Raw genomic sequence first — 16581 nt, forward strand, 5'->3', positions numbered from 1 at the left:
TGAGTTGTTTTTAAGTTAGACTTTTTCTTCTTCTGGAACTTTCAAGTAAACAAATCCAGAAAAATACAGTCTCTACTCAATGGCAGGCATTGCACTAAAGAGTTGACATGACCTGTCTCATTGAACCCTATGAGAGGGGAATAATTATGATTCCCATTTAACTGATGAGGAAAATGAAGCTCAAAGAAGTGAATCCATTGGCCCAAGATCATCAGAGCCAGAATTCCAACCCACGTCTGTCGGACCCCAAATCCTGCTTCTTCATCCATAAGGAACAGTAGCCAGATTTGGAGATTCAGAGACAAGAGGTATGGTATGGTGGGGGATGGGGAGCAGGCCAAGAACCAGATGCCAATGGCCTGGGCTGCTTGAGCTTGCTTTCTTGCTTGCTTTTTTTTTCTTTAATTAACATATAGTTTATTTACAGTGTTGTGCTAGTTTCAGATGTACAGAAAAGTGATTCAGTTATACATACACAGATATCTATTTTTCTCAGATTCTTTTCCCTTATAGGTTATTATAAAATATTGAGTATAGTTCCCTGTGCTATACAGTAGGTCCTTGTTGGTTATCTATTTTATATATAGTAGTGTGTATATGTTAATCCCAGACTCCTAATTTATCACTTCTCTCCTCTTCTTGAGCTTTCTTCAAAGGGCTCCAAGGAGTTATGGGTGGGTCACGAGCAGGGGATGGACAGGAGGAAGGATGCACTGCAGTGTGGGCATTGGGATCAATAAAAATAGTAACAAAAAGTACTAACTATCAAACCACAGCGAGATGGTGCTTCACGCCCACCAGGATGGCTGTAATAGAAAAGGACGGAAAGGGACTTCCCTGGTGGCACAGTGGTTAAGAATGCACCCGCCAATGTAGGGGACACTGGTTCAATCCCTTGTCCCAGAAGATCCCACATCCCACAGAGCAACTAAGCCTGAGTGCCACAACTACTGAGCCTTTGGTCTAGAGCCCGTGCTCCACAACAAGAGAAGCCACCACACTGAGAAGCCCGCGCACCGCAATGAAGAGTAGCCCCTGCTCGCCCCAACTAGGGAAAGCCCGTGTGCAGCAACAAAGACCCAATGCAGCTATAAATAAGTACATAAATAACAAATCTTAAAAGAAGAAGAAGAAGACGACGACGACAAGACAGTCATTTAAAAAAAAAAGGACCACAAGTGTTAGCAGGATGTGGGGAAATCGGAACCCCTATATATTGCTGGTGGGATGTAAAATAGGGGGATCACTTTGGAAAAGTCTGGCAGTTCCTCAAAACATTCAACATAGAATTACCATATGACACCACAAAATTCTACTCCTAGGTATATTCCCAATAGAAATGAAAATATATGTCCACATAAAAAAACTGTACACAAAGATTCACAGCAGCATTTTCAAGGTAGCCACAAAAAAAAAAAAAGGAAAAAAAAAATGGAAGAAACAAGCCTATTCCCTGATGGTCCAGGGGTTAGGACTTAGTGCTTTCACTGCCTGAGCCCGGGTTCAATTCCTGATGGGGGAACTAAGATTCTGCAAGCCGTGGGGCAGGGCCAAAACAGAAACAAACAAACAAAAAACAAAAAAAACACAAGCCAAATGTCCATCAGCTGATGAATGGATAAACAAATGTGGTATATCCATACAATGAAATATTATTTGGCCATAAAAAAGGAATGACATACCAATTCATGACATGACATGGAGAAACCTTGAAAACATTATGCTACGTGAAAGAAGCCAGACACAAAAGACCACACAGTGTATGATTCCATTCCTATGAAATATCAAAATAGGCAGATTTATAGAGACAGAATAGATTAATGGTTTCTAGGAGTTGTAGAGAAGGAAAAAATGGGAGCGACTGCCAGTGGGTACAGGCTTCTTTTCTGAGTGATGAAGTGTTCTAAAATTGATTGTGGAGATGGTTACACAACTCTGTGAGTACACTAAGAACCATAGAATTGCTTTTTTTTTTCGGCCATGCAGCATGTGGGATCTTAGTTCCTGACTAGGGATCAAACCTGGGCCCCTGGGCTTCCCTGGTGGCACAGTGGTTAAGAATCTGCCTGCCAATGCAGGGGACACAGGTTTGATCCCTGGGCTGGGAAGATCCCACATGCTGCGGAACAACTAAGCCTGTGTGCCACAGCTACTGAGCCTGTGCTCTAGAGCCTGCAAGCCGCAACTACTGAGCCCGTGTACCGCAACTACTGAAGCCCGCATGCCTGGAGCCCATGCTCTGCCACAAGAGAAGCCACCACAATGAGAAGCCTGCACACCACAATGAAGAGTAGCCCCTGCTCACAGCAACTAGAGAAAGCCCGTATGTGGCAGTGAAGACCCAACGCAGCCAATTAATTAATTAATTAAAACAAACAAAAACCAAAACCTTGTCCCCCTGCAGCGGAAGCGCAGAGTCCCAACCATTGGACCACCAAAGAATTCCCTAGAATTGCATACTTTAAATGGGTGAATTGTATGGTATGTGAATTATACCTCAATAAAGCTATTAAAGAATAATGTCTGGGGCTTCCTAGGTGGCACAGTGGTTGGGAATCTGCCTGCCAGTGCAGAGGACATGAGTTCGATCCCTGCTCCAGGAAGATCCCACATGCCGTGGAGCAACTAAGCCCGTGTGCCAAAAAAAAAAAAAAAAAAAAGAATAATATCTAGGGACTTCCCTGGCAGTCCAGTGGTTAAGACTCTATGCGTCCAATACAGGGGGCATGTGTTTGATCCCTGGTCAGGGAACTAAGATCTCACGTGCTGCACAGCACGGCCAAAAAAAAAGTCTGGCATTTATCGAGTGGTTAGCTCTGGGCCAGGCAATGTGATAGCTCTTTACACCAATGATTGCCCTCATACTCACAAGATCACCGTGAGAATGAAAATTACTTTCGTGACTTCATTTTACAGATGAGGAGACTGAGGTCGGAGAGGTTAAGCAAGTCACACAGCGAGATGGTGATCAGACATCAGAGGCCTGATATTTGAGGTCACCAGATCTGCCCTTGCCCCTCCCCCAGTTTCATCTCCCACCCCAACTCTTTCCTCCCCTTAAGCCACAAATCTGCCTTACTGACCTGATTTCTGTTTCTTTTATTCACACATTCTTTTCAGCCTCCAGGCTTTTGCAAGTGCTGACTCAGTTCCTTTGCCCAGCTGTTCTTTCCCCTCCCCTCCCTATCTAGTCTGTGAAATGAATATCTAAGTGTGAGGGGGGAGAGAGAGAGAGAGAGAGAGAGGAGGTTCTGACTCCAAGTTTCCAAGCCTCATTCGGAAGTGAGGGATGTAGGGAGGGGGGGCACCAAGGCGGCTGTTTGGTGGGAAAGATTAGGGACTCCCTCCTCTGCCTCCTGAGGAGGGAGTCCCCCACCCATGTCTACAGCTTTTGGAGTCCTTGGCTTGGGTTTAATCCAAGCTGTAACAGGGGACACGTCGGCAGGAGGATGAGGTCAGATTTTCCCCTGGACAGTTCACCAGGCCTGGTGTGATCAGGTGAGAAAAAGCATGGCTCTGCCCAATTTCTGCCCAGCACCTGGGGACAAGGTGATCCCCCACCACCAACCCTCTCCCCCTCCCAACTCAAAGCCTCTTCTTGGAGCCTTTTAGAATGTTTAATAAGGACACTAAGGGATTTCTCTGGTGGCACAGTGGTTAAGACTCCGTGCTCCCAATGCTGGGGGCCCAGGTTTGATCCCTGATCAGGGAACTAGATCCCACATGCATGCTGCAACTAAGAGTTCACATGCCACAACTAAGGAGCCCACTAGCTGCTACTAAGGATCCCATGTGCCGCAACTAGGAGCCCACCTGCCAAAACTAACACCCAGTGCAACCCAAAAAAAAAACAAACCCACTAATGCAATAATATTATTCAGTCGTAAAAAGAAATGGAAATCCTGCTGCCTGCTACAACGTGGAAGAACCTCAAAACATTACACTAAGTGAAAGAAGTCAGGTACAAAAGGCCACATGTTGTAGGATTCCATTTCTATGAAGTACTCAAAATAGAGAAATCTATAGAGACAGAGTGCAGATCAGTGGTTGCCAGGGGCTGGGGATAGAGAACAACTGTTTAATGGGTGTGGGGTTTTCCTTTTGCGGTGCTGAAAATGCTTTGAAACTAGATAGAGGCAGTGGCTGAATACCACTGTGAGTGTCCTCAATGCCACGGAAATGCTCCTTTAAGAGGATTAATTTTATCTTATGTGACTACCACCTCAATTATTTATTTACTTATTCATTTATTATTTTATTATTTTTTAATTTTGTTGGCTGCGCCATGCAGCTTGCAGGATCTCAGCTCCGAGTCCTAACCACTAGACCACTGGGGAACTCCCTCAATTTAAAAAAAAATAAATAAAAGGAAGTACAGTACACTAGGCCTTTGCTCACGCTGATTCCTCTGCCAGAAACACGTTTCTTGTTATTCTGACCTCAGCTCACTTCACCTCCTCAAAGAGGCCTTGCCAGCTCTTGGATCTAAAATAGTTCCCATTCACTTCTGTATCACAACACAATTTTTTTTTTTAATTTGGTTGCACCAGGTCTTAGTTGCTGCAGGCAGTCTCCTTAGTTGCGGCATGCAAACTCTTAACTGTGGCATGTGGGATCTAGTTCCCTGACCAGGGATTGAACCCCAGCCCCCAGCAATGGGAGTGCAGAGTCTTAACCACTGCGCTACCAGGGAAGTCCCATAACATGATGTTTTATTTGTTTATAGCACACGTCACTATGTGGAACTCTTTTAATAACTTGTGTATGGATTTCTTTTTGTCCCCCATGAAAACGTGAGCTGCTTATGGGCAGGGGACAGTGGGTGTTCCCATTTCCAGATGAGAAAATGGAGGCTCAGAGAGGTTTAGAAACCTGAAAGTTGCCCTGCCATCTGTCTCCTCTAAAATCCATGCTCCTGGGACTTCTCTGGTGGCGAAGTGGTTAAGAATCCACCTGCCAATGCCGAGAACAGAGGTTTCATCCCTGGTCTGGGAAGATCCCACATGCCGTGGATCAACTAAGCCCAAATGCCGCAACTATTGATTCCACATGCCGCAACTATTGAAGCCTGTGCACGTAGAGCTGGTGCTCCACAACAAGAGAAGCCACCGCAATGAGAAGCCCACACACCGCAACAAACAGTAGCCCCCACTCGCCACAACTACAGAAAGCCAACGCGCAGCAACGAAGACCCATTGCAGCCAGTATATAAATAAATAAATAAATAAAGTTAAAAAAATAAGAGTGCAAAAAAAAGCACATGCAATGTTAAAGATAATAAAATTAAAAAAAAAAAACAAAACATGAAAAATAAAATCCATGCTCCCGGCACTGCAGCCAGGGGTTTCAAGCTCAAATATTGTCAGAGGCCAGGCTGGCAATAGAAATGTCCAAAGCCGCCTAGTGGCGTGGCCTGGGAGCTTATACCCCCTCGAGGACCTCTCTGGCAAATGCTTTTTACTTTTTTTTTTTAATTTTAATTTCATTATTGGACAATAGTTGATTTACAATGTTTTGTTAGTCTCAGGTGTACAGCAAAGCGACTCAGTTGTGCATATACATATATCCATTCTTTTTCAGATGCTTTCCCGACATAGGTTATTGCAGAATATTGAGTAGAGGTCACTGTGCTAGACAGTAGGTCCTTGTTGATTATCTACTTCATATATAGTAGTGTGTATATGTTAATCCCAAACTCCTAATGTATCCCTGTCCATCCCCCCCTTTTTTTTGATTAATAAACTTTATTTTTTAGAGCAGTTTAGGTTCACAGCTAATCAAGCAGCAAGTACAGAGATTTCCCACATACGCCCTGTGCCTCACCCCCAACCTCTTCCACTATGAACACTCCACACCACAGGAGTGTGTTTAGTAGAACTGATGAACCTACATGAACACATCATTATCACCCAAAGTCCACAGCGTTGTTTTGGTTTTGGTTTTGTTTTTTTTGGCTGCACTGCAAGGCATGCTGCGATCTTAGTTCCCAGACCAGGGATCGAACCCATGCCCCCCGGCAGTGGAAGCTCAGAGTCTTAACCACCGGACCTCGTGGAATCCCTAAAGTCCATAGATTTTTTTACACTGGGGTTCACTCTCTGTGTTATACCTTCTATGGGTTTGGACAAATGAATAATGACGTATCTACCATTACGGTATCATACAGAATAGTTTCACTGCCCTAAAAATCCCCTGTACTCTGCCTATTCATCCCTCCCTCCTCCCTAATCCCTGCCAACCACTGATCTTTTTACTGTCCCCATACTTTTGCCTTTTCCAAAATGTCACATGGTTGGAACTATGCATCATGTAGTCTTTTCACATTGGCTTCTTTCACTTAGGAACATGCCTTTAAGTTTCCTTCATGTCTTTTTTTGTTTTTGTTTTTGGCTGCAATGGGTCTTGGGCTTTCTCTAGTTGTGGTGAGCGGGGGGGCTACTCTTCATTGCAGTGTGCAGTATTGTTTTGTTGCGGAGCCCTGGCCTTAGAGCACGTGGGCTTCAGTAGTTGTGGCATGTAGGCTCAGAAGCTGTGGCTCCAGGCTGTAGCGTGCAGGCTCAGTAGCTGCGGTGCATGAGCTTAACTGCTCCATGGCATGTGGGATCTTCCCGGGTGAGGGCTCAAATCCATGTCCCCTACATAGCAGGCAGATTCTTAACCACTGCACCATTAGGGAAGTCCCCTTCATGTCTTTTCATGGTCTGATAGCTTATCTCTTTTTAGAGCTGACTAATATTCCATTGTCTGGATGTACCAGTTTATCTATCCATTCACCTACTAAAGGATATCTCGGTTGCTTCCAAGTTTTGGCAATTATGGATAAAGCTGCTAGAAACATCCATGTGCAGGTTTCTGTGCAGACTACACTCTATTCTTTAGAAGTAAGTCACTAAGTCCAAGGAGAGGCAAACTTAGCTCTCCCCCTTAGAGGGAGTTTCCAAGAATTTTTGGAGAAAGATTAAGACTAAGGTGATTACAAAATATTTGGGAGAAGAATCTTTGAGGCTATGCAAATGTCCTTTCTCCTTAAAGTTTTGCCTATTCATTTTCTCATTTTCTCATTAATCAGTGGATTCTACCTGCAGAAATGATCACAGTGGTATTCTAATGGTGATTTTCTATTTTCATCATTCATTATTCTTTTCCTTTCTCTTTTTCTTTCTTTCTTTTTTTTTTTTGGCCACACTGCACTGCTTGTGGGATCTTAGTTCCCTGACTAGGGATCAAACCTGTGCCCCTTCAGTGGAAGTGCAGAGCCCTAACCACTGGACTGCCAGGGAATTCCCTCATTATACTTTTATTAATTGGAATTTTCCTGTCAGGAAGATTTGTTTCTTCTCTCTCATTTTAAAATTGATTCAGGGACTTCCCTGGTGGTGCAGTGGTTAAGAATCCGCCTGCCAATGCAGGGAATATGGGTTCAATCCCTGGACTGGGAAGATCCCTTGTGCTGCAGAGCAACTAAGCCGTGTACCACAACTACTGAGCCTGTTCTCTAGAGCCCTTGAGCCACAACTATTGAGCCTGCATGCCACAACTACTTAAGTCCACGCACCTAGAGCCCGTGCTCCACAATGAAGAGTAACCCCTGCTCACTGCCACTAGAGAAAAACCGTGCACAGCAACGAAGACCCAACGCAGCCAACAAATAAATAAATACATAAAAAATTGATTCAGTCATGTATTTAAATCAGTATAGACTTGTGGCCATTTATATTATTCTTTGGGTTATAATCCAATTCTGTGGCTATTTATTTGGTTCAAATTGTTCAGGCTGGCTTCTGTGTCATTTTGGCATTTTTTTTTAAAGCCCTTCTGGCTCTAGATGATGCTTCAGGGTCCTTGTGCATTTCCTCTGCCCCAGCCCCAGAAGCAGTCATTTCTCCAAGGTGCCCTAATTCCTTGTACTGGAAAATGGTATTTAGAAACCAAGATCTGAGTACTGAGTATACTCATTGCTACTAGAGTGTCACTGCTTCTGGGCCCTTGGCAGACAGAGCTAGGAAATGTGTGTGTTCTAATCTGTGTGTACAGTTACATCTATATTTATTTTCACATCCAACTATTAAAATAAACATTTCATAATAACTTCGTCTAGCACCGCATTACTTATTTGCAACTTCCTTCTCCAACAGTTTGAAAACTGGTTGTCAGTATCTACAACATATGTACTTATTTGTTCAATGCTGGTACACAGCAGTTCCAAAATTAACCCGTACCCCTATGAGAATCAAATATACTGACCAGAGTAGGGTGTTTCCATACAGTTCAGACATGTGTTTGAATGGGAAATCTCTGAGCCAAACAAATCTTGAGGTTGTGAGCTGGAGTTGGCCCTTCGCCTACCAGTTTGAGACACCCGCCCACCCCCCCACCCCCCCACGCTGAAATCAAACCATGACAGCTCTGGTCTCTAGCCTTGGGGAAGTTATCAGTTTGCACCTCCCTCTAGCCACATTCATGCCTGAGGACCGATCAGAGGGACATGGCGAAGGGGCAGAATGGGAGGTCCTGCTGCAGCCCTCTGACTCTCTGGATGGGTGAGGGTGTGAGGGGACGGTGGGAGGCAGTTCGCTCTTTCAGAGGGGAGGATACAGCTCAGTGAGAGAGGGCAGAGATTGGGTGGGGCGGCCCCTGTGGGTGAGGGCCCTGGCAGCAGAACCTGCCAGGCAGGTATGCCGGCCCAGGCATGCATCAGGCTGGCGGGCTGTGGCAGGAGCACAGAGGCCAGGGGTGCCCTTCCCCTGGGAAGAGGCCAGCCATGGCTGGGGGGCAGGGGATGGGGGTGAGTTAAGGTGGTAGTGCTGCCTGGGGTTGATGAGGCCTCAGCTGAACTCCTTCCTAATTCCCCCTCAGGGATACAGTGATGACCCGTAGCACCTGAACTAACATTTATTGAATGTGAGTGTCACCTGTGTCTCATAGCTCTGTTCCTCCTCCTTCCTCTTCAACAGCATCCCTCAGAGGGGCAACTGTCATTATCCATTTTACAAAAGGGGCCACCAAGGCTCAGAGCGGGCATCACTTGCCCGGAGTCCTAGATTACAAAGTGGCTAAGCCCGGCCCCAGACTTCAAGCTCTTAACCTTAACTCAGTGACTGGGCAGAGGGACAGACAGGGTCCCTGCTTTCCTGGAGCTGGGAGTCTAGGGCAGAGCCCCACAGTATGCCAAACGAACAAGTAAATAATCAAGGTAATTTCAGATGATGCCAACTGCCATGTGTCACTGGGGAGGAGGGGGACACAGCCGCGAAGGCCTCTCTGAGGACGTGACCAGTTGGGAAGGGCTGGGGGAAGGGTGTCCCAGGCAGGCTGATCCCCAAGTGCCAAGGTCTTGAAGTGCGTGAGGAACTGGGGGGAGCCGCAGTGGGGCTGGAAGGGAGTACGGCAGAGGAAGAGCAGAGATATAGGAGGAGAGACTGTACAAGGCCTTGTGGGCCTTGAAGGCCTGTAGTTAGGATTTGGACTTTTACTCTGAGCCACACAGGGAGCCATGGAAGGGTCTGGAGCAGTGTAGGGCTGTGATCTCGTGGGATCTCATGCACGAGGTGGCATGAGTTGGGGGTGCTGGGCCTGGGACCCGTGGCCGGAAGAGCCCCGCCTCCACCGCGTGGGGCCCGTGGGAGGTGAGATTGCCGCCTGGGAGGTGAGAAGAAGCCACTTTCCCACCCTGGGGTGTGGCTTCCCCTTTGCAGAAAGGGGTCATTTATTGAGCACATGCTCTGTGCGGGGCATGGCCCCACCACATTTGGGGAGTCTTCAGGGCTCATTCCAGCTCGCTAGGTCTCGGAAAGCTGTGGGGCTCCGGGACCCAAACCTTAACGCGCTCCCTCCGCTACGCTGGCACCCGTGGTTGTGCTGCCCCGGTATGTGATCTGTCGGAGCAGGCAGGAGCGGTTCTATTTGGAGCCACGGGGATCCCTAAGGGGCTACACAGGGATTTGATCCCATCTGGGTACCCCGCGTGGTCCCTTCCCCGGGGGGCGCCCCTCCGATCCATCCCCAACCTCTGGCTCGTGGTCCCTGGGACGCCCTCACCCCACCCGTGGCCGGCAAAGCCTGAGGCAGCCAGTGCAAAGGGCACAGTCCTGGTGAAGGTCGCGCGACAGCCAGGCCCTGCCCCCCTTCCCGGCTGTGGCCTCTGGTCGGAGGGAGCTTCTCAGCCTGGAAGCTCCTGGGAACTGGGGGTGGGGGTGCGGGGCCAGCTGGGACTGGCCCGGTGGAGGAGCGGAGGCCTGGGAGAGGCGTGGGAGAGAGACACAAAACCGAGAAAGACAAAGAAGCGACTGAGAGAGACACACACAGAGAAGGGGAGAAACAGAGACGGAGGGACCCTGAGAGAACAGGAGAGAGAGACACACAGAGAAAGTGCGGGAGACATTCACTCATGCACTCACTCAGCAGCTGCTCGTTGGGCACAGGCTGTGCCCAGGCAGTGCCCACGACGGCACGCAAATCCCTGCCCCTGTGGGGCTGACTGTCTGGGGGGCACACAGTCCAGAAACATGATAACCGAGGAAATCACGTTGTCGGGAGTGATAAGGGTGAGAGAGCCGGGGTGGGGGAAGCGGGAGAACCAGGGGGACTTACGAGCCAGACTGTCCTCTTATCAGGGGAGGAAAAGGTTCCCACTAGAATCGTGACTGCGCCTGCCCCTCCCCCACTCGCCCCAAATCGGGGGTGGGAGCGGGGAAATGGGGTGGGGCCTGAGCCCGGAAGCCGACGGGACCCATCTGCTGGCGGGGGATGGGTGGGTGGAGGGGATTGAGGCTCTAGCTGCCGAAGACCCTTCCTAATCCGGGTTGCCAGGGTCCCTCTGCCGACGGGACGTCCTTGGGGTGCAGCCCAGGAGGTTCAATTAGTCGGTAGGTACAACGTGGGGAGGGACCAGTGCCCGGAGGACAGAGAGGACCCCTCTACTGGGAGGAGGGGGTGGGGAAGAGGCTCGGGTTGCGGCCGCCCCGGCTGAAGAACCTTCCCCCTTCTCTTGTCTCCGGGCCCTCCCACCGCGACGGAGCGTCCCTGGGAAGGCAGCCCAGGCCCGGACGGGGGAGCCGAGGGCTGGCCGGTGCCAGTCGCCACCAGGGCGCGTTCCGGCTGGCAGCCACGGGCTGGGAGCCCGGGCCCCGAGGGGAGGGGGCAACTGCCTGCGACCGCTAGTGCTCGGCCTTGCGGGCCCGCCCCCTCTGCTGTCAGCTCCAGCCCCGCCCCCCGAACAGCGGCGGGTCACTCGGCTCCAAGCCGCTGGTCTGCTGAGCGCGCACCACCTGGGCGCAGGGGTGAGTGTACAGCACTGGGTCCTTTGGCGCGGGGCTCGGCCTGGCCCGGAGCGGGTTGCCCTGGTCACCACCCTCGTCCCCTTGCTTGGGTTTCCCGGGCCTTTCCCGAAGGCTTCTCGGGAGGGGAAAACCGACGACTTCGGGACTGGATGCGCGACCCGGGATGGGGGTGGGGGGCACCCGGAATCCCCCGGCCTCGCCCTCTCCCGGCCATGCCACTGCAAGTTTCACTACCTCACTCCTGCCTCCAGGCGAGACGAGGCGAGGCGGGCGGTGCACAGGGCGTGAGCCTCTGCGCAGTGTCCCCAACGGAGCGAGAGTAACCCGTATCTGAGGGTACTTGATGCCCCCTTTCCCCCAGCGTGGCTGAGTCCCTGACTCCCTGTGAGCTTGTATTTGCGCCTGCTTCCCTGTGTGAGGCTGAAGCCGTCTGGGGATGCGTTGGTTTCTGCCATGTCCAACTATGTCCGTTCCACTCCCAGGGCCTTGGTTTTCTTATCTGTCAAGTGGGACTCCCATGGATGTGTTTGTGTGGCATGGATGTGTTTGTGTGGCAGCATGAAAACCTTTGTGCCTGCTTCTATGCGAGGTACTTTGAGCCTCAGCTTCCTCATCTGTAAATTGGGGCTAAGGGGAGAATTGTCGAGGGGATTACAGGGCCCAGTCACAGCTGGGAGGTATTATTATACTTTAATGACATGTATGTATGCCCCTCTGCAAGAGTCTGTGAGATGTGGATCCTGTCTGCTTGCCCTCAGGCTTTGCCTTTGCAAAAGAGGTGGATAGGCTCAGCTTTCTCACTGGGGTTTTGCGGTGGATGAAGGGGGGTTCGCAGAAAAAGCCCTGTGTGCAGCGAGGCGTGCAGATTGTGGGGCTCTGGGTTCCAGGCTGGGTGTGGGCGGAGTTTGTGAAATTGGGGCCTGTGAGACTAGGCATAAGATCCCGTCTGCCTGTGGCAGAATTTGTGTATCTCTGCCTGTGTCTCTCCATCCATGTTTGAATGTACTTTCGTGTTTCCCTGATGGGGTGTAGCTGCGCATTTTGCCCTAGTTTGTAACTATCTGTGCACATGTCCTTGCCGGTGTGTCACTCTATTTTTGTGTCCCTTTCTGTGTGTGGCTCTTTCTGTCTATGATTAATATGCCTCCGGCTAGCCCTGCTTGTGTGTGAATTACTAGCGGGACTGTGTGCTACCCTGTCCCCTTGTGATATTATTTATGTGTCTTTGTGTCGGCCTGTCTCCATGGACACCCCTCCCCCCCCCCCCCCATTCCATCCCAAACTCCCTCTGGTTCCCGGCATGCGTGTTGGGTAGGGAATAGGTGGTTAGGGCCCCCTTCTCAGGTGAGGCCCCGCCCGTGCCCGCCTCCGCAGGCCGCGGGGATGGTTCACGCCAGGTCTGATTTTGCACCCAACCTCTCCGCAGCCCTCGGGCAGGCGGCCCATGGAGCCGGGGCTGCTGCGGCCAGCGCCAGTGAGCGAGGTCATCGTCCTGCATTACAACTACACCGGCAAGCTCCGCGGTGCGCGCTACCAGCCCGGCGCGGGGCTGCGCGCCGACGCTGTGGTGTGCCTGGCCGTGTGCGCACTCATCGTACTCGAGAACTTAGCCGTGCTGATCGTGCTCGGACGCCACCCGCGCTTCCATGCGCCCATGTTCCTGCTCCTGGGCAGCCTCACGCTGTCCGACCTGCTGGCGGGCGCCGCCTATGCCGCCAACATCCTGCTGTCGGGGCCTCTCACCCTGCGCCTGTCGCCCGCGCTCTGGTTCGCTCGTGAGGGTGGCGTCTTCGTGGCGCTCTCCGCGTCCGTGCTGAGCCTCTTAGCCATCGCGCTTGAGCGCCTCCTCACCATGGAGCGCCGGGGACCCGGGCCCACCGCCCGTCGGGGGCGCACGCTGGCGCTGGCGGCCGCCGCCTGGGGCGTGTCACTGCTGCTCGGGCTACTGCCCTCGCTCGGCTGGAATTGTCTGGGCCGTCTGGACGCCTGCTCCACGGTCCTGCCGCTCTACGCCAAGGCCTACGTGCTCTTCTGCGTGCTCGCCTTTGTTGGCATCCTGGCCGCCATCTGTGCACTCTACACGCGGATCTACTGCCAGGTGCGCTCCAAAGCGCGGTGCTTGCGGGCCCGCCCGGGGGCTGGCGAGGGCGCCTTGAGCCGGGCAGGCCGCACGCCGCGCTCGTTGGCGCTGTTGCGCACTCTCAGCGTGGTGCTCCTGGCCTTCATGGCTTGTTGGGGCCCCCTCTTCCTGCTGCTCTTGCTGGACGTGGCGTGCCCGGCGCGCGCCTGCCCTGTGCTCCTGCAGGCGGACCCCTTCCTGGGCCTGGCCATGGCCAACTCTCTTCTGAACCCCATCATCTACACGTTCACCAACCGCGACATGCGCCACGCGCTTCTGCGCCTCATCTGCTGCGGCCGTCGCCCGTGCAGCCGAGGGACCGGTGCCTCCCTGCGGTCCGGGAGCGCCCCTGGGGCTTCGGGAGGCCTGCAGCGCTGGCTGCCTCCTGGCCTGGACGGCAGCTCCAGCCACTCCGAGCGCTCGTCGCCCCAGCGGGACGGGCTGGACACCAGCGGCTCGACCGGCAGTCCTGGCGCGCTCACAGTCGCCCGGACCCTGGTACCCCCGCCCCCCGCAGACTGATGCCCTTTGGCCTACCGTTTCCTCCCCAAGAGCTCATTTGCAGACTTCTACTTTAAATAAAGGAATTTATAAGAAAAGCAGCTGAAGATGGTTGGAAGCAGAAAAGACGCAGGAAAATGTATTTTACTGATGCTAAACCCCACAGCAATGAACAAAACAGACAAAAATCCTGGCCCTTGTGGAATTGATGTTCTGGTGGTGGACATGGACAGTAACGGAGTGAAGAGGTATGGAGATAATTCCAGTGACGATACAATGATGCGATGGTGGTCAGGGGATACCTCTCTGCTGAGGTGGTGACATGTGATGTAAGAAGGATTGTCTTGGGAATTTCTGAAGGAAAATCATTTCAGGGTGTGAGGAGCAGCAGGTGCAAAGGCCCTGAGGCTAGAACATGCCTGTGTGTTCTCTGAAAGGCATGGATCTCAGTGTGGCTGGAGCAGGGGTGGAGAGGGAGAGTAGGAGGAAACAAAGCCCAGGGAAATAATGGGACAGATGGTGCAGGGCCTTATGGATCTAGGGGAGGAGTTTCTTTTGCTCTGAGTGAAGTGGGATTCATGGAGGATTCTAGGCAGAGGAGGGACTTAATCTGGCTCAGATGTTTACAGATGCCTCTGGTCTCTGTGGAGGGCAAAGCTAGAACAAGGTGATGGTGACTGCACTGGCCTAGGGGGGTAATGATAAAGACTCAGGCCGTGTGGATTCTCCACAGACTTGGGAAGTATTGGACAGAAGTACCAAGGAATTGGGTATGGGGGAGAAAGGAGTCAAGGACAGCTCTTCACTTTAGAGGAGAGGCTAAAGACAGGCACCCCAAAATTTGACTCTGGGAGTCTCAGCCAATTCCTATCTGAAACAAGATTTCTTTGGAATGTGGTGTCAGATCCTTCATAAAAAATAAAAATATAATTGAATAATAAAACAGAGATTAGTTTATTGTGCCTGGCTAGTTGCCCCCATACTGCTAGGCCCAGGACAGGCCTTTTTCTCACACTTACTGCAACCTTGAAAGGTAGGTTTCCTCACCCCCATTTGACAGATGAGGAAACTCCAAGAACTGAGTACCTTGCCCCATTATCTGAGCCAGGACCCCAGACCAGGCGGTCTGGCTCCGAGGTCTGAGGAGGCACAGGCTTGATGTCTGGCCCCTCTGGAGGGGTCTGTTATGTCCAGGCTGACACTACCTCCTTAAAGGGCCTGCATTTTCGGTCCTTGAAGGATATTAGGGCCCCATTTGTGCCCATAAAAGCCTCCAGGCGCACTGTCCCCGGCCCCCAGCTGTCCCCAATCGCATTCCTAACCTCTGTGCGGATGGGCGGGCGGGAGAGGGGCGGGGTGAGGGTGGGGAAAGGACTAGGGGCTTCGGGCTCCAATTGCGGCACGCCACCTTCCGGGAAACAGAGGAACTGCAGGCAGTCGCTGTGTGTTTTGGTGGGCCACTGACCCAGACTGGGGAACTGAGTCTCCGTGAGCCATGCTCAGGCCGCTCAGGCCGTGCCTGGGGGACGCATGAAAGGGAAACCAGCCTGCTTCCTGGAATACAAACACACTCAAGCCTGGGGTCACATCCCAGGGCACTTCAAGAACTGGACCCAATTTCTCACCTGGCCTGGTTCCCCTATCCCCAGGCTCCTGAGACATTCCACCCCATTGTTCAGTTGTTTGATGGTGTGATGGCAGAAGAATTATTCATTTGTTCACATTTTACAAAATTAAAAAAGCACCAGTTCCCCCTCCTGGATGCATATACAGTTGGGAAACTTCCAGAGCTATTCTGTGGATAAATGAGCTGAAATGCAAATACAGCTTCTCTCTTTTTACGCAACTTTAGCGCTGCTCTCCATTGTCTAGATTTTGTACTGTGTTAATCGGCTCTGGCTGCCATAAACAATACCATAGCCTAGGTGGCTTAAACAACCAAAATTTACTTCTCACAATTCTGGAGGCTGGAAGTCCAAGATCAAGGTGTTAGCATGCTTGGGTTCTGGTGAGAGCTCTCCTCCTGACTTGTAGACAGCTATGTCTTCTGTGTGGCTTCTGGCTGTGTCCTCACATGGTGCAGGAAGACAGCAAACTCTCTGGTGTCTCTGCTGGTAAGGGCACTAATGCCATCGTGAGGGCCCCACCCTTATGACCTCATCTAAACCTAATTACCTCCCCAAATCCCCGTCTCCAAATACCATCACCTTGGGGGTTAGGGCTTCAATATATGATGATGAGGGGGGCACAGTTCAGTCCACAGCACTTGTTCTTTTTTTTTCTTTCTTTTTTTCACATTAAAAAAAAAAGTTGAGGTAAACATTCATACAGCTAACATCTTGCTTCTTTTCACTGGCTGCATGGTATTTCATAGCATACACGTACCACCACATATTACACTAGGGCCCTAGGAAGGGACACGTGTTGAGCCCAGCACTTTGCCTTTATACACAGTGTTGCAATAAACATCTGTATACATACATCCTCCTGCACCTGTGCAAGTGTACCTTGGATAAATTTCTACACGTGGCACCTCTGGGTCACAGGGCTTGAGAGATGCCGGAGGCTTCCTTCGGCCTATGGAGGAGAGTGCGGGGGTTTCCCCACAGCCTAGGGCACTCCCTGTACAGTATTTGGCGCCCACTCTGGAGCTATCCAGAACCGCAGCTGGAAGCAACCCTA

General features: G+C 51.3%; 1 protein-coding gene across 3 annotated transcripts; it reads left to right on the forward strand.

Annotated features, from left to right (window-relative positions):
- Positions 1-8489: 8489 nt before the first annotated feature.
- S1PR5 (sphingosine-1-phosphate receptor 5) lies at positions 8490-14842 on the forward strand. 3 transcript variants are annotated; one of them, XM_057710396.1, is made up of 2 exons: positions 8490-8540; positions 12706-14842. In XM_057710396.1, the coding sequence occupies exon 2, from the start codon at positions 12724-12726 to the stop codon at positions 13918-13920; it is 1197 nt and encodes a 398-aa protein (XP_057566379.1). In that variant the 5' UTR covers positions 8490-8540; positions 12706-12723; the 3' UTR covers positions 13921-14842. The 3 variants fall into 3 exon arrangements, with proteins under 3 accessions (XP_057566379.1, XP_057566378.1, XP_057566377.1); XM_057710395.1 differs by lacking the exon at positions 8490-8540 and adding an exon at positions 10719-10865; XM_057710394.1 differs by lacking the exon at positions 8490-8540 and adding an exon at positions 10881-11279.
- The last annotated feature ends 1739 nt before the right edge of the window (positions 14843-16581 follow it).

This window comes from Hippopotamus amphibius, chromosome 15 (assembly GCF_030028045.1).
Source record: "Hippopotamus amphibius kiboko isolate mHipAmp2 chromosome 15, mHipAmp2.hap2, whole genome shotgun sequence".
NCBI classification, from domain to species: domain Eukaryota; kingdom Metazoa; phylum Chordata; class Mammalia; order Artiodactyla; family Hippopotamidae; genus Hippopotamus; species Hippopotamus amphibius.

Excerpts from the sequence above, each read along its gene's own strand:
- S1PR5 (XM_057710396.1), top strand. The coding sequence starts at position 12,724 with ATGGAGCCGGGGCTGCTGCGGCCAGCGCCAGTGAGCGAGGTCATCGTC.